The following is a 24,446-nucleotide window of genomic DNA, read 5'->3' on the forward strand; positions in this document are numbered from 1 at the left end:
GTACATGAAAATGTAGCTAAAAATGTGGAGAATGCAATGCAATCAAGCATTTTGGACGATATATTGTCACAGTATAGGCAACAGGCCGATGTGCGTTTTATTTGGAGACTGTTTTGCGAGACAGAGACTGAGTTTGCTGCTGATATTCTGGGGATAGGCTACAACATAGCCAATGTACGACTTTAGCCTTTTAATATATTTGCTGCATTGGATCAGTCTTCCTAGAACAGGCAAGGGCTTTCTAGCCTCACGTCAGCAGCGCTGCATCACCCATAATAGCCTAGGGGAGAACCGGCACAATTGTAACACTTTTTTATTTTTCCAATCCAAACTCGATTTACACAAAGACGATAGACTTGAGAGTTGTGAAATTTGACCAGAACAGAGTCGTACATGTCTACTCCATGAAAGTTGAAACAGAATTTAAAAAAGATGTTAGGCCTATAGTTTGTCAATAATTTAACTTAACAGCCATAAAAAAGTGCGGTACAGTTGTAACAGTAGCGTCATGAATGTAACAGTGCTAAACTCGTGAATCCTATAACATATTTTAACACAAAACAGTGCTGGGTTAAACAAAGAGCATCTGTTTTCATATAAAATCAAGAAAAAAAGTCAAAATGTATGACTGTTAAAGCTAATTTATTGCATTATTGATTAGCCATTGCAGACCATATTACGGTGTTATGCTAGCTCACAATAACCTTTAAATATGCTTATTTTGGCCATATCCACTTGATAAAACCAGTAAATATAGTTGATAAACTGCTTATTTCTTACATGTCTGAAGCATTTGGTCCAACAGTGATATTATAAGTTGCTGTGTTAACTTTAATTGGGTGATGGCGGCACAAAAATCATAATCCATAACTCGCAATGAGAATGTTCGTGCATTCGCGATAAAATCATTTTGCCATAGAGACTGGTGTTACAACTGACCCGCACAGGTCATGTTTTTATTTTCATTTAATTGCATGTGCTGTGATTAGGCTACATAAATCAAATAGGACTCATGTTAACTTGAAACAGAGGGACTGAAGATATGAATGACATGTGATTGAAGTCCACACGCTCAAATTTCACAAAGCAAACTTAAACAAACAGTTGCGGTTAAAAATAAATAAAAAATCGCGATGCTTGAATTTTGCACCTTTTTGCTTAATATCTCTAGTCGTATTTATAGTAGACCATTCATATTTGGGTGGCTGTAAGATTATACATAATTACATAATATGTGTCTGTTTACGTTTCCGTAGCTACACCATATCTTGAGAATAAAACACTGTTACATTTGTACCGCTGTTACAATTGTACCAGTTCTCCCCTACATTAAAACAACCAGCGGATGGTGGGCGGGTGCCGTTTCGAAAATTGGTCAAAAAACTTTGGTGTTGATGGATGGCTGATGGATGATAAGTTTTGCTATGCAGTTATGGTTGAAATAATAGCCCATCAGCGCATCTCTAGTGTATGTGCCTCTCTCTCGCTCAGAGGGGAGGGAGAGGCTGAGGGTCGATCCAGCATGGATTCTAAACTCTGTGGTGGATAGGATCTACAATTAGGTGTTAACAATACTATTACGCTAGGTCGAAGTACTCCCAAGTGCTATTGCGCCACACATTGTAGTTCTCCGGTTTATTCGCTTGGAAAATCGCCACGTTTCACGTTGCGTGGCCGTAGCATTTCTATCAACTACTCGTGCAACTGTATTTAAGTCGGTAAAACGTGGATGTTTTTGATTACTTCTACGCTTAGTTGCCGTCAAAGCCCGCTAGCATAGCAACATGCTAACACAGTCCAGCCGCGCACCAGAGCGTTTGAGTGCACGTACGGACACGGGAGAGGTATGACTCAACTCGTGAAAGTTAAGGTAAGAACATATATTACTACTGACATTGGGTGGCGTGTTCTTTTAAAACAGATCACCAAAACTTAATCCATTTTACCATTTAAGGAACATTTCAAAGATAAGGAAGTCCTTATCCTTACCAGATGCCGAGAAATTAATCCATGCTTTTGTCACCTCAAGGATAGACTATTGCAATGCTATTATGCTGGCTGTAATAATACCTGTCTAAAGAGCTTACAGTTTATACAAAATGCAGCTTCACACACACAAAATATGAACATAATATTTCCCCCATCCTAGCATCTTTACACTGGCTACCTGTTAAAAGTCATTGACTTCAAAATATTAATACTATATCTCTTGGTTGGTCGCCTGCATTGAAAGAGGACACCTCATGAAGACGCTCTTTTGTCTGCTTCTGACAGAAGAAGCACTTATCTATGCTGGCAGCAGCTGCTGAACAAGTGTACAAAGTCCCTCTAGATGGACTTGATGCAGTTGCAGGTGTTGCTCCAGGTTCAGAAGATGGTCTACCATGTCTTTTTTGAAGACACTGAGTCCTGCCTGCTTCACATGATTTGTAGTAGCGAATCTTAGCATGCTGCAGATTCTCACTGTTACAGGTGGATTTGTAGCAGTTCCTGTGCCAAACTGCTTTTTTCTGTTGTAAAATAACTGCACTGTAACATTGTAATCGTTGCCTGATCTGTGATCACCATCTCCATACTCTCTCATGGACAAAAACAAGAAATTTGGCATATATCTCTAGTGATGGGTCATTCACAAGTCCACACATACTGTATCTGCCACTGGATACATAGCTTAAAATCTGTTTCTTTTAGAATATGTGTGCCATCACATGACTAACACCTCAGAATATAGGCTAACCTAACTAGACTGTGCCACCATGAACTATGAAAATGTTCTTGCTCAAATGTAGAAGGCTAGAAGGTCACTAATATCACCAACTATGAAGAACAGAGCACTATGTGCTTCAGGTTATTCGATATTCTAAATTCTATAACTGCCAGCTATTGTCTCTCTTTCTCTCTTTTACACACACACTCACCTGTCTGTTTGTCTATCTGATCCTTTTACCCTTTCTTTTCTTCACACTTACATAGGCTACGGAAGGCCTTACAGACTTCAGCTGGCACTAGCTATGTAAAAGTCTATTAAACTTGATTTAACAGAGATCTCTGCACTTTGTGCTCTGAATGGGTGTAGACAAGAACTGGCAGAGCAGGCTAGGCCCAATTTTGAGCATTTTAGGCACAATTTCTTGTTAAAGAGATCAATCATTTTTTGCACACTACCTTGTAGAATATCTTTGCTTTTTGGCACCAAACCCTATGCTATAATACCAGCAATGTGAGGTGTATGGGCAAAACACCAAATTTGACCTTTTCTGAATTTGACCTTTGATTTGGGTCCTTCCAAAAAATGGAAAACCTTCAAAAAAATGGAGACCTATTTTTTTTTACACTAAGAACCCCTAGAACAAAGATATAATACTCTCCAAAAATTAACATGTGTGGGACAATAGCTCCAGTGGGTGTGGCTCTTCCCCAAACTAATGAATGTCAGTGAAACTATGGGAAAGCCATAGCCTGGGTGTTCCCATGCTGCCTTGCGCGCGATTTGATTCACGCTGCTATGGCAGCCTGGAGATCATGGAGCAAATTTTCGCCTGAGATAGGGGACCAATCACAGAACAAGGGGGAAAGCAAGACGATGATGAGCTATGCACAGACGCATTTGATAGACATCCGTGGCACCCAATAAACGGATCTGGGCATTTTTTTTAAAATACGAGAAAATGAACGTTTGGTTTCCAGACCACGTCTCATTGAGAAGTGGTGGCGCTAGCCAGGCTAGGAAAGCCAAGTGATCAAAATTGGATATGGATTTAATGTGTTGTCCTTACATTGTAGCCTAATATAGCCTACTATAGAAGTCCAGAAAGATGCCCAACATTAGGGCAATCCTACCCCTACAACTTAACTTTTAAGAGACTCTACTTCTCTGGGATGCTCTTTTTTATACCCAACCCAGTGCGTGCCTCTTGCACAAATCAAATTAAAAAAAGAACATAGGTATATTTTCCATGAAATAGTCAAATTTGTCATTTTCAACATTTGATATGTTGTTTGTGTCCTTTCTGCATAATAGCTTCTATGAGTTTACGAGATTTGCATTCTGCTTTATTACATTCTGTTTTTATTCGCTTTTACAAAACCAACTTTTTCTGATTTGGGGTTGTAGGCTAGCCTACTATTTTTAGATTTTTGACCTAGGCCTAATGTTGCTGCACCTGTCAATGAGTTTTAGAAAGCGCTTGCACACTGCAAGAATGCACATATGACTATGCCTTTGTCGAACCAAATTCGTTGAAAACACCTTTGAAAAAGTGCCCCCACTTACAATCAACTAGGCCTAGGCTATTCATTAAACGTCTATGATCAACAAAAGAAGCCAACAACGAGTAGGCTATGTTAATAAATATAAGTCTACCGCAATTAAAATGATAACCATATGGTAATAGGCAGAACGTAGACAATCTGCAGTGTTTTGCGAGTCAATACATTTAGCAAATGTTACAAAATTCACATGGAGGACAGATGACAGCTGGCTGAACTAATAAGACAACATAATTAAAGGTGCTCTAAGCGATGACACATGTTTTTTAGGCTAAAACATTTTATGTCACTTACTGCAAACATCACCTAACCAACCACTAGCTGTCTGTGTCCTGAATACAGCATTGTAAAAAACGCGATCTCTGTGGACAGCCCAGGCTCCAAAAACGGCAACAAAAACAACCTGGGCAAACTAGCTATTCCAGCAAAAGGAACAAACTGTTCTTTTTGAAAGTCAACAGAAGTGACGTTACCCAGCATCGCTTAGAACAGTGGTTTTCCGGGGGCCGCAAAGGGGTGCCAGGGGGGCCTCAGCAAGTTGGAAGGAAAAATAAAAGCAACAAATAAATACATTTGAAAAAATCAAAATATACCTATTACTATGAGGGTTGTTTATACAATTCCATTATAATAATTTGTCGCATATCTGAACATTATATTTTCCATCAATAGTAGTGATAGCTCTCATATAGCAGAAAGCCCCAAAATGCAGTTTTTACACACTGTATGCTCCATCGCGAATGCTTGTGGCTAAAATAATTATTAGGATTAGCTTTATGTATTTTTAGATTTGCCGTAGTATTGTCGATGGGTTTAATAACACATCAAGGGGGTCCTTGGCCAGAACCTTGTGGTATTTGGGGGGCCTTGTCATGGAAAAGTTTGGGAACCCCTGGCTTAGAACACCTTTAACATAGAATTAGCTAAACCAGGCTAGGTGCACAGAATCTCTATGGTAATTTATGTGCCATCTCTTAAACCAAGTCAAGGCTAAATGCAGCCAGGATAACCAAAAAATCCCACCTTAATCCCTTATCTAGGTTTTACCTTCAGTTTGACAAAAATATAGGCCTACACAGTCTACATCTGAAAGCTGCTGTAGGCAGCAGTAGGCTAACACTTTGCCGAATAAAGTTGATAAATAATGGGAAAAGAGCAGTGGCATCACTACAAGTGGTCTTCCAGGTTAGTATGATGCATTATGGGAGTACAAGTTTTTTCCCGTCTCCTAGCTATAGGCTTTGCGACAAACCGAACAACACTTCCCATAATACCAATTGTTTCCCACTGCTGGCACAGTTCAGGTTTGTGGAACTATGCTAACGGCCAGAAACGCAGGGGCTAGAAAGAACCCGCTAAGAAGAGTGAGGATTTTGCGAACACAACAAATGACATGTTCTGGATATACTGATAATAGCCCGTGATAGGATGCAGTAGGCAGGACACACTGTTTTGTCGCATTCGATATAATAGTGTTATCTAAGGAAGGCAGCTTCCTGGACCTATCCATCGCCGGAGTTTGTCGGGTAGGCTCCCGCTCATCACCGTACTGCAGTATGTTACTCATACCGAGAAGAGTGCTGCGACGCGGCTATGATCTGGAAGCTTGATCGGTCACTGGGTTGTCAAAACGCCGGCGTTGTAGCCTTTAGTAGTTTTAAGTAATGCGTTCATTGTGTCTGTAATCCACTGCTTCTATGCAAGTGAATGTTTCAAAACAGTTTCAGATTCAGTTACGCGTTCGAGCCGCAGTTTGCAAAAATAACCAAATGACACCCCCAGTGTGATATCAGTCCTGTTAACATCAAGGTAAGCTGTCATCACTTAATCACTTTCACGTTTTAACGCTTGTGTAAAATGATATCCAGTGCATTTAATATGGTGTGAAATATAATTTTAAGATATCCTGTCAGTAGATGGGGTAGCCTACCAGTCTGATCTGTAGCTGGTTTTAATGCACTGTTCTTCTGTCGTATACTTCAGGTTTGTCTGCTGTGACAACGCGGCAGACGGCATGGAGCGCGCAGGCAGTATTCAGCTCGACATCCCGGACTTCAGCAACTCGGTGCTGTCCCACCTGAATCAGTTACGCATGCAGGGCCGCTTGTGCGACATTGTGGTGAACGTGCAGGGACAGAGTTTTCGCGCGCACAAGGTGGTGCTCGCCGCCAGCTCACCATACTTCCGCGACCACATGTCACTGAGTGAGATGAGCACGGTGTCCCTCTCCGTCATTCGAAACCCGTCGGTGTTTGAGCAGCTGCTGTCATTTTGCTACACAGGCCGATTGTGCCTGCAACTGGCAGACATCATTAGCTATTTGACAGCAGCTAGTTTTTTGCAGATGCAGCACATCATTGATCGCTGCACACAGATTCTAGAGGGTATCCATTTCAAAATTAACCTGGCTGAAGTGGAGGAAGACTTGGTTGGGGCTCACCGAAGCTCTGGGCGGACCTTGGAGTCTGGGAATGTTGGTGGGGGTTCAATGGGTCCGCACTTGCTCAGTCCCAGACTCCGTAGTCCGAAGGTGACCGGCCCATGTGGCATAGGAGATGTTGGAGCAATGGAGGTACGCAACACATGTGAGACACAAGACGTGAGCCCAGCTGGCAACTCTATGAGCCCTCAGGTTGTTGAGCACAGTGGGCTTGTGTCAGAAATTTTAGGGGACAAGGGAGGGACAAGCAACATCAGGGAAAAAGAGCCAGTCCTGCGCATTAACCGATCAGGGCAATGGTATGTTGAGTCTGGACTAGAGGATAGTAGGGGAGAGGAAATAGGGGTGCGGGTGCCAGATGGCTTGCGGATCAAGACGGAGCATTTAGAGGAATGGGGGGGCATGGAAAGTTCGTCAGCAGCTGAAGTGAGTGGGACAGTGGAGGAGGGTGCCCCCATGATGATCGACGCCTCAGGCCGCAGCTCACTGGTGCAAGAGGAATTTGTTTCAGGTGCCTCTGGGTCAAAGAGCTCCCAGCCCTCCAGCAGCTTCAGCGAGACTGAGAGGTCTGTGTATGTTTGTGTGAATGTGTGCAGTTACTTCTATGTTCATTGAGGAGAGCATGCATACACTTCTGAAGTTCACCTACAAAAAACTGCCATCTTTGCCCATATAAGGAGATCTGGTATCTTACCATTACTCCTATGGGAAAATAACATGGGGCTTTTTAATAATCACACCTGTTATACTCTCGCAGGGGCGAAGAAGTCTGAAATGCAGATGTTTTGTCCTGCACACTTTTGACATCTGCCTTCGAATGGGTTCTGTGATCTTCGGTAGCCTACATTAAGATGGCAAACTTTGATTTTTGATACTACAGACTTAACTTGCAGTGCAACTTGCATAGATAGTTTGCCTTGATTAACACCCGGATCTCCTTATATGGGCAAAGATGGCAGCTTTGGGTAGGCAAACTTTAGAGGTCTATTGCACACATGGAATGTGTTTGATCAGGGGTGATGCTCAGATACAGCGCTGTCCACAACCCATGGTAAAATTAATGAGTAGAAAAAAGTTTTAAAATAATCTTTTAGTGATTTTACATAGTCTCAAAATGAAAACAATGAGTAAAAACCTAACCTTGAAGAGAAGCACATTTGTTCTGGGAAGAAAAAGCCTCAACAGGGTTCCCTCAGATTATGGAATATCATGACATGTTAGTCTATTCCAGTCATGGAAAGTCAGGTGTTTAATAATAATAAATAATAATAATAAATAATTTCCTGATTAAGTTTTTCCTCACAATACATTTATTCATTTTTTTACTCATCTTTACCATGGGTTTCAGTAATTGTGGAGGACAGTGTTGTAAGCATGGCTGTTATCAACCATATTTTAATGTTGTGTATTATAGTTGTGTGTGTACATGAAAAGAGATTTGTGATGTGCATGTACTGCTTTTCCTGCACAGGTTCAGTCCTACAGGTAGTGTAGTGGTGATGGCAGAACGTCAGAGGGCCAAGAGTGAGTCTCCAGGGAGAGTGTATGATCAGAAACACCACAGCTCACAGGTACAACCCTTACACACATGCTCTTTGTGATGGTCTTTTCACATGCTCTTTTTTATCATAGGATCACATGAATGCAGGGTTCCCGCGGATCCTTAAAAAGTCTTAAAAAGTCTTAAATTCAACTTTCTGTTTTTAAGGCCTAAAAAAGTCTTAAATTGTCTGGGATGTCTTGAATTTTCGAAAGGGAGGTATTAAATTTGCGTATGGGACCGCCAGCGAGTGAGCGAGTGCAGGAGAGTGAGTGAAATGTCTCCATCAGGTTTCGTGTATTTAAAAAGCAATTGTAGGCTATAAGTGACTATGAGGCTACGGGAGGAAGTGTAGTGGTTGCAGAGTGAAGATGTTTTTCACGGGTGTGGTTAGGTGTGAAAACGGTAATAATACAGTAGGCTATGAACAAATATGCCTGACGTTTTCATGCAGAGGCCTGAGGGATACGCAGGTAGCCTACGTGAGCGGGAGAGAGAGTTGGTAAGCCAGTTAGCGATAGGTTGGCCATACGTTCGAAATATAACCGCATATTTTTTGAATGTCGGCGATTGGCTACATAAAAAAAACGTGCGTTCATAATACGTGCGTGTTTGAGATGAAACCAGCAGTTTTCAGCAGGATCATGCCAGGAGGACCTCTTAATTTAAAACAAGTCAAGAAATGGTTTTACAATGTTTCAGTCAAGCTTTGATTGGTTTAGATACAACTGGTATGCAAAATGTAAAGTAGTGGATTAACTTGAATTTGCTGTGCTGCATATGGGACAAGATGCACATAGTAAATTATATAAAGTAGGCCTATTAAAATATTTAAATAGCTTAGTCTAACTTTGAAAAAAATATTGAAGGAAATCCAGTCCAGTGTCTTTGGCAAGTAGCCTAGGCTACTACAGACAGGTGAAGAACAGTCAGCCTCAGCCAGTAAGCACAAACAGATATGTACAGCCAGCTCTAAAGGCAAGCAGCCCAGACCCTAAAATTGGGCATTTATAGCTGTGAAGGTAATTCACACAGAATTATTTTTCTTTCGCCAAAATATATTTGGTAACTTCTGTAGACATCCAAAATGGGGTGGGGGTTAAAATTAGTAGAAAAAGAAAACTATTGCATAAAACAGTTTTAAGTTGTCGTATGTATCTTTTTGCCGTGGTATAGTCTTATTTTTTTCATTTAGATGTCTTGAAAATGTCTTTAAAAAAGTCTTTAAATCAGTACCTTTCCGTAAATGTTGCCATCTTTGCTGCCTCTTCAGGGGAAAGTCCGTAGGAGTCTTATTGCTGAGTGTGTTGTAACACGCTCTGGAAATTCACAATTTCGTCGCCGTTAAAAAAAAAAACAAAAAAAAACATAGTCCAGTCCATACAACTTCATTTCAATTTCGAAAGAAATACTGGACTATGTTTTTTTTTTTTTGAAAAAAAAAAACGGCAACGAAATTGTGAATTTCCAGAGCGTGTTACAACACACTCAGCAATAAGACTCCTACGGACTTTCCCCTGAAGATGGCGGCAAAGATGGCAACATTTCCGGAAAGGTACTGGCTTGATGAAATTCATTCTGGACTCTCTATTCGACCACATAAAGACCTCGGGATACTTCGGTTTGGCTTAAGGGACCATCTACTCACTACCACGTAAGTGTTATGTTGTTTGGAACTGTAGAAGAGGTATAAAAATTGTGTTTTGTAGCGGCGCAATTGAAATGCCCCGCTCACTTCCAGGCTACGAGTTGTGACTGAAAACGGTACAATCGAACTTTCTCAAAACACATCCGAATGACATGATTTTGATGTCAACTCAACGTATGTACCCCCAATCATCCGTAAATCGATCTAAAGTGCATTTTACTCCGGATAATTCCTTTAAAAGCATTGAAAAAGTCTTAAATTTAATATTGTCAAATTAAGGCCTTAAAAGTATTGAATTTTGTTTAAGTCTTGAATTTCATTCAAAAGATATAATTTTTTCCTTTGGTAGAATTAATGAATACCGTAACGTCAATTAATTTCTGTATACACCATGATATTGTAGATCCCAAGGGAAAAATATAAGTCTCTTCAGAAAATTATCAAACTATTGCTTTTATTTTGAAACTTGTGTTAACGGTCCTCATCCCTCAGTCATTCACGCCATTCACGCCAAGTGTGTGTTCCTTAAGTGAAAGTGTGTGTAAGCGCAATTGCGTCTGAAATGTCAGCTGGAAAGATAGGGATGTCACAGGTGGGATAGTTGAAACTTTGAGAATTAAATATTCAAAACGAGTAAAAAACTAGTAAATTAGCATAGCAATGTAGCAGCATGTTTTCTTCTTATGTTGCGAATGGTATCAATATTAGACCGTTAACCTTATGTTGCCACTTTTGCATGTGAAAAAATAGATGTGAGCTTCTGTGTTCAACTGTAGCCTATAGGCTACAACAAGTTTCTGTGATGAAGAACACATGAAGCTTGAACGATTTAGATGGGCAAAAGGTGGAGCAAATTCAGACAACTTTAACAGAGAACTTCATCAGTATAGTAGGCTAAAGGCTATGTGAATAAAAGATGAATTGCTCCTTAACTGGCATGTGTCATTCCGAGACAAAAGCAATTGATGACTGGCATGGTGGAGTGTTTAAGAAACTTTCAAAATAGCCTCATCTGGAACATTCTGGGCACAGTTTAACATGTAATGTGAACACTGTTTTCACAACATGGTTAGTTAAACAAACTAATTAGTACAATCTGCAAGTAGCCTAGGTAACAGGTTAAAACATTTCAAATCAACTTGACAAATGCAAGCCTAGTCTACCCTATTTTATTTAATAATGTTAGCCTAAGTCTGTCTTAAGCAAGTTTATTTGTTATCTGATCTGGAAATTGTCTTTGTTTTGGTTATGGTTATGAATTTAGCAGACGCCTTTGTCCAAAGCGACACATAAATACAAACAACATAATAATATTTAAAATTGAACAGGGAACAGATTAGAATGTAGGTCAAATATAATAAGGAGAATAGTTATAATACACAATAATATCAATTCAATCAATAGCCTAATAAAAAGCAATGGAAAAAAAGGGGAAAGGCAATAATAAAACAATAATGTCCATTCAGTCAATAATGTAAAAACAATGACATGCTAAGACTACATTAAGGAGAATATCAATAATAAACAATAATGTCAAATTAATTAACAGCCCAATTGAAATAAAACAACATTATACAAACCATAACACATAAGCGCTTAAACAACTAAGTATATGTTGAATAGGAATGTCTTTAGACCCCTCTTAAACGACCCAAAACTACCACAGGAACGGAGAGCATTGGGCAATTCATTCCAACATGGAACCACTGAAGAAAAGAGTCTGGAATTAGACCCAGTTTTCATGACTGGTCGACACAACAGACGCTCACCAGAAGACCGCAGTGGGCGGTTGGGGATGTACAGTGGGTCCCAGTTAAAAATTGACACTTCATTCACGATCATGGTGAATGGTGAAATGTAAGTACAACTGCAGCCGCTTGGGGGCAGCATAGTCCGCTGTGGAGTTCCACGGTCGAACCAGACGGCGCATTCGACAGCAAGGGCTGTGATTGGCCGAGTTTTCAGTGCGTTTCTCTGTGTTTTTAGCAGCCCCTGCAACATACTAGTCCACTGTAGCCTAAGCCTTGTACATAATGTTAAACATAGTTTTGGATTCAGTGGCAAGATTTCTTGATTGTACAGTGTCTGTCTCTCAGTAATGTTTTAAAATGAGAGCTTCGTCAGCTGGCAGTTGGCTACTTTGTCGGTAGTCATGAGAAGTTCGCTTGCTAACAGAACATAAATATGCTGCCCAGAAACCTTGTGAATAGTTCTGATTTTTTTTACTACACTAACGATGTTGAAATATAGACTTTGCCTACAGCATCTCCTTAACAGTAATGTTAACAAAATGATAGCATTCATATGAGAAAGAAAAACGAATTCGGTCACTCAAGACTGTGCCACAGCAACCAGTGTAGGCTACAGTCCTACCCAATAGGCCTACTCGAAGCAGATAGCGTTGTCTGACGGTCGAGTGGGTTAATGCACGTATTTCCAGAACAGGTTTGCAACTTTCAGGCAGTTCTGAGTTCGAATCTAGGCAGGAGCAGAACCATATAAAGGCCTAGGCCTATTGTTATCATTTTTTGCAAGGTGTTGCTCCTGGCAATACTTGTTTATAAGACGTTTGGTGATTAATTGATAGCTGTTTTTGGGACACGTTAAACGTTCTTTATAATGAGCGCATCCGGGGAGTAAAACGACTGTTACGCGCTGTTACAACTGTAGGCTACAATGATTGCAATACAAAAATATGCGCGTGTTAGTTTAGTTAGTTTTGTGATGTTTTGCACTTTTGCCTCATGTGTTTTCAGGTTTGAGGGCTTTTTTGGCAAGATTGACCTTGGTTAGTCTCTGCATATGTTATTTCTCGGTATGGAAAATAAAGTGAATTTTTGACACACGTCTGTTATTAGTTCAATAACAAGTGTTGCTTGTTAAAACATGTGACTAGTGAAACTCAAATGATTTTAGAAATATTTAGCCAAAGCCAAAAAGTGTTAGAGAAGGAGAGACGCCGGTGCAGCTCAGATGTCTTCTTAATTTTCTTTATTCTTTAGTAAAAGGCGCAGAACATTATTAAACTTTGACTAACGTTTCGATGTTCGTTAGTCAAAAACATCGACACATCGAAATGTTAGTCAAAGTTTAATAATGTTCTGCACCTTTTACTAAAGAATAAAGAAAATTAAGAAGACATCTGAGCTGCACCGGCGTCTCTCCTTCTCTCTAAAATATCTGTCCTGGCCTGGTTGCAACGGATTGTGGCCAAACGACAGAAGCGCGGAGAACCCTCCTTTGTCTACCAAAAAGTGTTACTTTGTGCCCCGCGCTCCCCCACTGCTTGTGAAAGAAGGGGATGGGGGGGGGGGGGGGCTTAACGTGAAAAAGCTTAATGTCACAAAACGGCAACGAGTCGTTTTAGGCTACAGGCCTTCATAATGGTAGGCTACAGGAAGTGGGGGGAGGGTATGGGATGACCAGAGCCGTCATCTATCGTCTTTCCAGGCACACAGCTTGTTATATAGCCTATCGACTGCCTTAACAGATAGGCTTTGCTCTTGGGTTTGGCCTTACAGCGAACTCAATGCTCTTGTTGCTTGCAGTTTGTTAAATAAAGCGATGCAGATTATATTATTTATTTCTGATTAATTGCGTTTTTTGATGTATTTTGCAACATTTGCTTGTTAGGCTGGGCTACTGTCAATGTCCTGTACAGGTCAATGTTCAACAATTGCTGGTGTAGGCCTAGGCTATTAATCAATTAGGGACTGTTCGTTATTTATTTAATTAATTATACGAAAATATTTCTTAACTACAAAAACTCAGTGTCTAAAAACTCAGTGTCATTCAGACTCAACCCTCTTGTTGTTTTATTATCTTTTTCGTTGTCGTTTGAACGTTGGCAAGCAGGCATGTTGCGGTTGCAATTTAAGTGAAATTTCTACAGTAGGCCTACAACATACTGTCAATGTACTTGTACAGGTAAATGTTCAACAATTGCTGGTGTACAGGTTATATAATCAATTAGCTAAATCATTTGTCCAGCTGTTTAAACATTTTTTCGTGCTACATTCAAACGCAAAAGGTGCTTTGATATATTTTTCGTTTGAACGTCGGCAAGCAGGCATGCTTTGGTTGCAATGAATGAGGATAATTGCTTTTTTTTTGCATTATTTTGAATATGACTCGCTCCAGTCTCAACAGCACGTACTTTTTCCACACGCTAAGTTCTAACACACATAGGCCTATCCCCTCTCGCTTTCTCTCTCTCCATCCCTGCACACGGTGCTTTCTTAAAGGAGCTGCACCATTTTACAACAATTGCATCTACATTTTCATATTAGAATGTTTTGTCAAGTGTAAGCTTAGACTACCGTGATCAATTTAAGTTCCCGTGCCCCCGCTGCGTCATGGAAGCAGTAAGTCAGTCGCATCAAAAATAGTAGTGGCACCCAAGTGACACCTTGTGGTTGTTTGTGTCAACTGCAGTTTGTGCCATTTCTGCTGAGAAAATGGGGTGAGTGATTCATGAAGGAACCCGTCCAAACTTAACGGGGACCCACTGTAAGGCATGTACTGTAAGGCAGGGATGTTTTAAGGCCTGATCCATGTCCAACTAAAAATTTCATTCGAAGTGGTATTAAAAAGGTCTATAAAAGTCTTGATTTAAATTGAAGGATCCTGGGGTTACCCTGAATAACCATTTTTAACCATTTTGTTACAGACTTATTACCACAACAAATGGTGGATTATTGTTTAGAAACAACCTCAATACTATTTAACTATTTAAAATAACCCATTCTGACACTGACATTGCCAATGCACACCCGGTATGCCTGGTATTGCAGTATGTAACATTGTTGTTGCGGGAAGGAACATGACCCTTTTTGTTGGTTTTAGACTAATTGGCTACCCCTTGCCGCTGGATGAGTATCTGGGGGCAGTGACAACATAGGCTATGCGTTGGCTTTGTCGAGTGCATTAAGTGCGGCAAACTTCTCGGCTGTATATGTATACATAATATATGTATTGAACAATTTAAGTACAGCTCAGTTATAAGAAATGTAAAGCCCAAAGTTGGAGACATGCATGTAGAAATTTGCTACAATTTCAAAACCAGATTCAAAACCTCTGGAATGGCTAATAGAGTCCCGAAGTCTGACGTAGTGTTTCCTTGGGAACAGCTGACTGGATCTAAACAAACCAGCAGCTATAGGAAATTACCATTAAAAATGGTTCAATGTTTTGTTACTAATTGTAATCATCAATCTGAAAGCCATGAATGCAAATTTTATCGTTTTCCAAAGAAGCCTAATCAAAGGAGGATATGGATTTCTTTGATAAGGTACTATAAAAAACGTTATTTAATATGATATTGTGACACATATGTAGCTAACACTAACGTAGCTACATTAACCCTTAGAACCCTAAGCTGTTTTTAGGGCATTTTCACTACCTTTATTCATAAGGATTTATTCTGGTCATTGTAAGTGCCACACACATATATTATATATTGTTTTTTTCAGGAGAGTTTAGGCTATTCAGATCTGCCATCATTTCATGTATTAATACTAGCATTGATTTTATTTAGATTTTTAAAGAATTAAAATATAAAAAGTGTATTATAAAAATTCTTATATTTCGACATGTATCTCACCACTGCAAGCTCACAGCTCTACATGCATTTCATGTGTGTGTAGGGCAGACTGTCCTGAATCGGGCAATATAATTGCCATGTTGGAGGGATACTCTGGGGCTGAGCAATTTACAGAAATATTTGCTGTGTGATTTACGGAAATAAATGCCATTTTTTATTTAGTGATGAAAAATGACCTTTCTGCGCTCCATATCTGTGACACGAACTGATCTGACCTGACTTGACCCGAGGTTGCGTGTTAGCCTGCGTGCCTGTGTGTATGCAGTCATAATAATTCTCAACTCTTTACTGCATTGCCATGAACAAAGTAAAGGCAAAAAAGGTGTTTATTTGTTGAACAAATTGGGATGCAATGTGAGCCTTGAATTGGATGCCATGCAGGAATTTGCTAGGATCTCAAAACCGGATTATAAACATGCTTTGCCACAAGAACAGACAAAAACGTGGGGTAAGTCCAGCTATATGAAGTTATTATTTTGCTGTCACTTCGTCTGTTTTATAACCCAGAAGGATGTACTTGGTATCAAATGATAGCTCTGAGTCCCCTCTTTCATCTGACATGCGTGGGATATCTATGCGATCACGGGTCCGCGAGTAATTCAAACGAGAGTAATGAGTGTGCAGCGTTGGTTTGTGTACATGACGTTATTATTTTGCAGTCACTTCGTCTGATTTTATAAGCCAGAAGGATCGATAAACATGGTACCAATGGATAGCCCTGTGCCCCCTCTTTCATCTGATATGCTTGCCATATCGATGTGATCACGGGTTCGCGAATAATTCAAACTAGAGTAATGTGTGTGCAGGTGAATGCAGAGAAGTATAGACTGTAAATATGATGCAATTTGATTTAATTTCATGATTTTTTTTAAATTTTCATACTTGATCGTTGGAAAGCCCCACTTCTGCTCTGTCGTGCAATAAAGGTTTCATCTCGCTGCGATGAACCGTTCCGGAGCAATGTAACAGAGAAGAAAGGGTGTGTTTTTTGACGCACTTTGCGTCAATCGGGTTCTAAGGGTTAAGGAGAATAGAAACAACTAGCTTCTATGTCAATTCAATCAATAGCCTAATGAAAATTAACAAACACTATCATATACAAACCAGAAACGCTTAATAATCTAAGTGCATGTTGAACAGATATGCCTTTAATCCCTTCTTGAACGACCCAAAACTATCACAGGAACAAAACTATCCCAGGAACGAACGGAGAGCACTAGGCAAATCATTGAATCACATCTTATTCCTAACGTTATGTTTAGCTTGGTGCAGGTATCATTATGCTCCATTAACCTAGTTCAAAGTCAAGTTCAAATGTATTTTATCACATATTATAGGCTACACAGTAGTGATAAAATACACTTTAGATGGGTATGCTACTAAGATTATAGAAGCTAGCCTGTTAACACAAGGAAATAATTGACAGCTAACGTTAGCCTATTCAAATTAACACTGTTACTGTAAGTAGGGGATGCGTAGACTGACTTACCGTTGAAGTATTTTATTGCAGTCGCCGTCGGCCACAACCATGCCTCACAATCTCCCCCCCAAAGCACACATGCAAACAACTCCGTTCACCGTAACATGCTGCTGTTTTCTTGGATCAAACGGACACAAATAATCCTTTTCTAGAGAATACCTAACTCAACCATACATTCTCTTGTTCTACTATACTACGCACATTACATGCATTACACTAATATATAGTGCCACCTACTGGTGGTGGAGCATATGCATGAAAGTCAGTGGCTGTAAACATAACACACGCACGTTCATAGGCTCTCCCCCAAAACACCCCCACCACCAAGAAGGGAAAGCACACACATTGGCTACATTACACACATAAACCTACTAAACATATAACATTTTTGAACTTAGACACACTACAATATAATCTAAATTCATCAGAAGACTTTTGAAACGACTGAATAGTGTAGTGTGAGTGTTAGCTATTAATCACTAGTTATATTGTAGTCTTATTTCTAGTTATATTGCCCACTTATTATGACCGCCGCTAGCGAAGCTAGCGAAGCGGTCATATAGGGATTGTCAAAGTTTTTTTTTTTTTTTTTTTTTTTCCCGTCATCTACTTCCTGAATTTTTGGTCAACGATACCCGGGACACCGAACCACCGGGGCACATGAAATTTGGTGGGTATGTAGCCCCACTAGACTTTTACGGAAAAATTTCGTTTCGTCCCCGGGGTCCACTCCCCCCCCGTGCTGGGCCCCCCGAACCGCAAAAAAAGCAGTTTTTCCTAAATAACTACCTGAACCGTGGCACCGAGGATGAAGAATATTTTATGGTATGTTGGTCTCAAGGGCCCACATCAATCTGGCCCATAATCACTCATTTGTGATTTGCACCCCCCCGGTAAAAAATGAAAATGCAATATTATTCTGCTTTAATCGCCCCTATCTTCAGTTAAGATGTTCAGAACTGCACCAATTTTTTTATGTGTATGATTGACCTGGCATTCTCTGGGGGTATGCCAAGTTTCGTAGAATTTCATCCATGGGGGGGTCTTTAAAAAAATAGATTATGTGTACATTTAGTGACTGTACACTCATTGGCCTGTAGATGGCGGTGCACACATATACACATGCACACACACACAGGCACCCACATACTATCGGTATTAGAACGGCCGATACATAATTACAAATTCAGTAGGATTAAAAGAAAGCCAAAATAAATATTCATCATCATCATCATGGCTGCATTTCCAGTATTGGCGATTAGTCGTTTGTCCACTAGATGGCGCATCGTTGCAGTGAGATGTAATTTTGTTGGAAGTTAAACGTGGGTTGAAATAACAATGGACGCTTCCTACAAGGACTATAGTTTACCGCAGAGAACGTCTAATAAGGATAGGATGATGTTCACATGAAATGTAATTCCCATTTCTTCTTGAAGCCGAAATAAATAAATCTGAGGATGTTTATCGGACATGCTTGGTTTTTACTGCAGGTACGTTAATCTTATAATATCAATAAGGACCTAGGCAATGTTACCGTTAGCGTTGGTTGAGTGATGGAGGCCAATTTGATTGATTGCATTTGTAGAAAACTATAAATGCGGTTATACCAAGCAAATTGATAGCAGCACTGTAATTGTATCTTTCGACTGTCATTTGTTGCACGTGCTACAAAAATCATTCTGTGCCATGGAAGATTTACCAACGTTACACCGGTCTGATACAGTTTTGCCTATACATGCGTGAGACTGAGACGCCTGTTTATTTTGTTTGAAGTGCGTGCAGGGTGTGAGAGGGGAATCGATGTGCTTTGATTCCAGCTTGGTAGTTGTAGTCTGTGAAATTAAAAAGCATGTGTGTGTGAAGTATCCAAACAATGACACCTTCATTTCATTATGGCTGCTTTAGCAACACACCTTAAGCTACTGTGTAGGCTAGTGGGTCCCATTTACAGTAGAGGTGGCTACTTCATTCGCGCTTTCCTTGACTCATGGAGCTGCGTGAATTTTATTACAACTTTTCGCCACGATATGGCAATTTAAGTCCGCTTGATACTGTAAGGCGTAAGCCATTGGTTTCCAAAGGAGATTTTATTTGTGTCGCCAGCATAGCCTATTGACAATTTATGTTGTAAATAGGCCTACCTTATAAGCCTACCTGTAGCTTAAGGAAGCTAACAGCTTTCTATTAGGATCTAGTTTGTTAGTTACAGTTTTGTCATAACTCCCTGATGCATTTTTGCATTTAGAATAGCCAGAGCGTGAACAATATCGGGTGCCTATGGACTAGGCTTGGTGAACCCAGCCTGATCTGCCCGCTATTTATTTTTTGATTTCTTAAAAGATTGAGCTTGGTCTGGTGAAAGCCAGACTAGCCATGGACCTCAGTTACACAATGCAAGGGAACATAAATCAGCCTATATTTGCACGAACAATAACGGACAACAGCTCTTCAACTTTGGCCCGTTAAAATGTGTATGAACAGTCTAGCGACGCATTTCATCAAGGCCCATTTGGACATGTCAGTTATTTGCACCACTAGATGTAAAACAGCATTTCGTTTCAGACTACTGTTACTTAATTTGTGCATTAACAATAACGTTTCAGACTACTGTTACTTAATTTGTGCATTGACAATAAAGTATTACATGAACTAAAGATGACTAAAATCTTATGTAGAAGAAGAAACATTCACAAAAAAATCCATCCATCCAAAAATGACCTTTGTTTTTGATAGCTGTTTAAAACGGCATGGAACTGACAGAGATGTTTTTGTAAATAAATAAATAAATAAATAAATAAACAAATAAATAAATAAATAAACATTATGCTGATACCTTTTGCTTTTCCCAAATACAATGTAGCCTACAGGTGTAAGTGACCTTTCATCAATCCAGTTGCAATGGATGAACTGTGATGAACTGCCCTACTTGTGATTGTTTAGAGATTTTAAAGGTTTTATAACAATGCTACATCTTCTTTGGCTATTCTACAATCTATTCACCTTTTCAGCACCAGTAGGGTACTTTCTGTGCAGCCGCACACACACACTCAGGCATGCCAAACAAGCATACACAAAAGTTTCAAGAGTGGGGGATGGAGTAAAATATGGAGACAAATTGAAGTGTGATTTATTTTCGCGGAACGGATGTACAGGACTGAGCGGCGGTCATATTTTGTACCGCTATGTGGTACATCTAGTTTCTTTATTTCTTTGAAGACGTGCAGATCGAGAGCCAGGCAATGGAGCAAGGGTTTGCAGTTGCCACTTTAGAGGAAGTAAAGATAGAGGACCCGAAATGTTTCATTGGAACAAGGGAAAACTCTTTGAGGATTTGGATCTTGGACTGAAGAGCATAGGCCCACTAGTCCAGCCAAATGAATGTCAAGGAACTGAATTAGAACAGAATCCGGAGGAAGAGCACCTGGAAGTTCAAAGACCAGACCCTCTTCATATTGAAAATGTAATTCTTCAGACTAAATTGGACAACATTACGAAAGAGCTAGATGAGCTGAAAAAGGAGGTGAACTATCACAGGTCATGTTATACCATGTCCAGTTTGCACAAAGAAGCTGTTCAGATGGAAACTGGCCTTAACACTGAAGTGTTCAACATTATAGTTGAGTATGTAGAGAGATTTCGAGATGATGTGAATTACTACTACAATTGGAAACCAGAGAAAATATCATTCAAGGATCAGATATTCATTACTTTAATGAAATTGAGACAAAACTACACTAATCTTCACTTGGCGCAACTTTTTAACTGCAGTACAGCTACTATAGCAAACATTGTAATAACTTTTGTTCATGTTCTTCACCAAATTTTATACAAAGACTACATCGAAGCTGCTGTCCCATCCAGGCAGAAAAACAAAACATCACTTCCAGGTTCTTTTCACTTGTTTGGCAACTGTCGTATGGTGATAGACTGTACAGACATCAAAATAGCCTGATGAGTGAGCAAAAACAAACATACTCAGCATACTGTAGCATGAACTCATTTAAGGCTATTGTGGGTGTTGCACCTAATGCAGTGATTACGTATGTGAGTAAGCTGTTCCCTGGTTCAACATCTGACAAGGCAATAGTCGAAAACTCTGGGATACTGAATCACTTTGTTGCCGGAGACCTCATCCTTGCAGATAAGGGCTTCTTGATCAATGACATTGTCCCAAATGGTGTAGCTGTCAACATACCGCCATTTCTCAACAATGGGAAATTTACAGAGAGTGAGATCAAGCTAACAAAAAGCATTGCCAAATGTCGCATACATGTTGAACGTGCAAATGCACAACTTAAGGACCACAAGATTTTAAAATGTATACCCTCATATTTAAGGTGCCATTCTGATAAACTCTTCCAACTCTGTGCTGCCTTAGTAAATCTTCAAAACCCCCTTATCAAAGAGACAAATGGGAGTATAGACTTTGAATAGTTCATGGTCACATTGTGCATTAGTCACTATTTTTTACTATTGAATAACCGAAATTGTTTATAATTTTATGTAATATATTTAATGAAAAGTTTTGAGTACAAATGAGAAATTATAAACTGGATTGGTGTCTGTATCTGTATTTAATAGTTATTATTGTGTATTTATTAGCATCACACAAACATGAATAGTCAGCAGACTAATAAAAACAACTGACTATAATTATGCACTCTTCTTGTCTTTTAAATGTCCAATTACATCCCACCATCAACAAGTTTAGGGAGGATGTGTCAAATATAGAACTCATGCAGTCGTAAGAGATTTGGCTCCCACATCAAGTCCTTTCCAATAGGAAGAATGACAGACTCCTTTGTGGTCCAGACTATAAAGTAGCATACTGTAGGTCCCTTTGTACTACATACAGCTGACCCTGAACTTGGTGCCAATAAGGGTGTGACTTTTTTATAACCCTCACCCATTTTTTCTAAGAAAAAGCTTTGACTTTCCAGTGCTTCTTCAATTGTTGCATTTCTTTGTGTGTAGGGGCATTTCACCTCTACTATGGCATTGTTGCCAACAAGCCTATCAGGCGAAGCCCCTAGAACACCTGACATGTGTAGCCACAAGCCAGTTTCTTCCACCTGTAGCTTTGTTGCTGTGCAAAAGGCTTTGACACCCTCTTTCTCATTTGCTACACCCAACCTTACGGCTTGAGCTCCTGAAATGTCGTATTCGCCAAGTACTCGTTTAACGAGTGAAGGTGTCACCCTTTCTGAAAGGAGAACAGGCCCAAAGTTACTAGCAGTTAATCAGCCTTGGCGTAGCATGTGCCACGCACTACTGTCTCGCTGTTGCTTAGTAAGATTGCAGACAGCTTTTATTTGATCTGGTGAAACTTTCATTTTCTCAAGTAAAAGTTCTGTTCTAAGGCCACTCAACAACAACAAATTCTGGGGAAGCAGAGAAAATAAATACATACTGTCTGTGGATTCGATACTGAAGTGAGCTGCACATCCGAATAAACCATGGATTCTAACACCGATGTCCTTTCTAAAACTCCATGCTAGCGGTGTGATAAATGCAGACATCATACACTGCACTGGTAGGAGAAAAGTACATGTTTTGTTATACATGTAGGCTACATATTTTGTTATGTTATAGGCTAGTCAAGCAAATCTGACTAATACGTTCGTGTTATAGGCCTACAGTGGATTATCCCGTCTCCATGCTGTAGGTTTTATGGACAGTTACAAGAATCCACTTTGCAACGTTACCTGCTATCTGTGCTGCTCAGTTTCAGTTAAACTAACGTTAACGTTACTCTCGCGCAGACATGTAGTTATTCACTGCTAACATAATTTAATAGCCTAGCCCACTAGCCTACCACCTAGTTTTATACTTCTGTTTCATGACATAAAATTAGCAAGTGTTTCACGATCAGCCAAACTTTTCATTTCTTTTTTATTGCCCACGGCTACATAAGCCTACATCAAGCATAATAGTAACCGTAATAATAAAATAACAATATCAATAGTAATATATCAAAAATGAATATAGTTTACATGTTAATAAAGCTTAAAACATAACGTTAGCCCACAAACCATAACAATGTAACGTTATAGAGAAACATAAATAGTGCAAGGTGAACATACCGTGACTTTGTAAGACTTTTTCTTCATACTGGCATGAACTGATCCACGAAGAGTTCCAGTAGCATACGAAAATGACTCAACATGTCCGGATTTATAATGGTTTTCTCCACGGGAAATAGATTTTGGTTCATCAAAGAAGAAATTTGTTAATTCATATATTGAAAGTGTAGCCATGGCCATGTTTGTTTAGATCCAGCTGATCTACTACCATGGTAACGTGACGTCAAGACTTCGGGACTCTATTGTACAGGGGAATATTTTACACCCTTGCTGTTTATTCTGATATACGTTTTGTCGTGTTGAGTGAAGAGTTTGTGAGATATTCCACCAAGATGAATGGGTGGGAAAATGGGCGTAGAGCTGTATGCAGAATAATATGATTAAATTAAAGTTATCTTTCTCCCGCTCACGTAGGCTACCTGCGTATCTCAGGACTATAAGTCTACGGGAGGAAGTGTAGTGGTTGCAGAGTGAAGATGTTTTTCACGGGTGTGGTTAAAGGTGTGAAAACGGTAATAATACAGTATGTACAAATATGCCTGACATTTTCGTGGTGTAGCCAAGGCCTGAGACACACAGGTAACCTGCAGGAGAAAGAGTTGGTAACCCAGTTAGCGATAGAGTGGCCATACGTTCGAATTTTGGCCGGACATATGGATTTTAAAATCCCTGTCCGGCGTCCGGCGCAGCCTCAAGCCGGACACTCATTTGTCCTCCTTTTTGGAGTTGCGCTGGGCAACTAGAATCTTTGCTCGGACACAGCATCGTTTCACAAACTATGGACGTGAAGACTGCTGGTCAAATTATGCGCAGTGCTTCTGTCACTCGTCTGATAATTTGCTGCGCAATTTATGAAGAAACCACGGACTGACAGAAAAAGAAAACAAACGTTTTCGCAATCAGGATACTGTACATGTTAATTTGATCTGTTTGCATCTTTCCAGCGTGTGTTGCTGGCCTAGCCTAGGGAAGAAAATATCTGTCTTAATTATAATACCTGTAATATCTTTAAGCAGCTTGATGGCAGCATTTCCCAGTAGGCCTACTTCGCAAAAGTTGTGAAATATAACCGCATATTTTTTGAATGTCATAATACGTGCGTGCTTGAGATGAAACCAGCAGTTTTCAGCAGGATCATGCGAAGAGGATCTGTCTCTTAATTCATTTAAAACAAGTCAATGGTTTTACAATGTTTTAGTCAAGCTTTGGTTGGTTTAGATACAACTGGTATGCAAAATGTAAAGCAGTGGATTAACTTTAATTTGCTGTGCTGCATATGGGACAATAGATGATAGTAAATTATATAAAGTAGCCCTATTAAAATATTTAAATAGCTTAGTCTAACTATGAAAAAAATATTGAAGGGAATCCAGTCCAGTGCACA

At 39.8% G+C, this 24,446-nt stretch overlaps 1 protein-coding gene across 1 annotated transcript in view; it reads left to right on the forward strand.

Moving 5' to 3' along the window:
• Positions 1-5,601: 5,601 nt before the first annotated feature.
• The window catches only part of zbtb37 (zinc finger and BTB domain containing 37), a 36,383-nt gene continuing 17,538 nt past the window's right edge, over positions 5,602-24,446 (forward strand). Inside the window, exons 1-3 of the mRNA XM_076277785.1 lie at positions 5,602-6,078; positions 6,253-7,275; positions 8,181-8,280. Coding sequence (XP_076133900.1) covers positions 6,284-7,275; positions 8,181-8,280 — 1,092 coding nt within the window. The 5' untranslated portion in view covers positions 5,602-6,078; positions 6,253-6,283. The remainder of the gene's footprint in view (positions 6,079-6,252; positions 7,276-8,180; positions 8,281-24,446) is intronic.

This window comes from Alosa pseudoharengus, unplaced genomic scaffold (assembly GCF_046254945.1).
Source record: "Alosa pseudoharengus isolate Yale_2024_CS ecotype anadromous, Long Island Sound unplaced genomic scaffold, YU_APseudo_1.1 YU_APseudo_1.1_scf_11, whole genome shotgun sequence".
NCBI lineage: Eukaryota > Metazoa > Chordata > Actinopteri > Clupeiformes > Clupeidae > Alosa > Alosa pseudoharengus.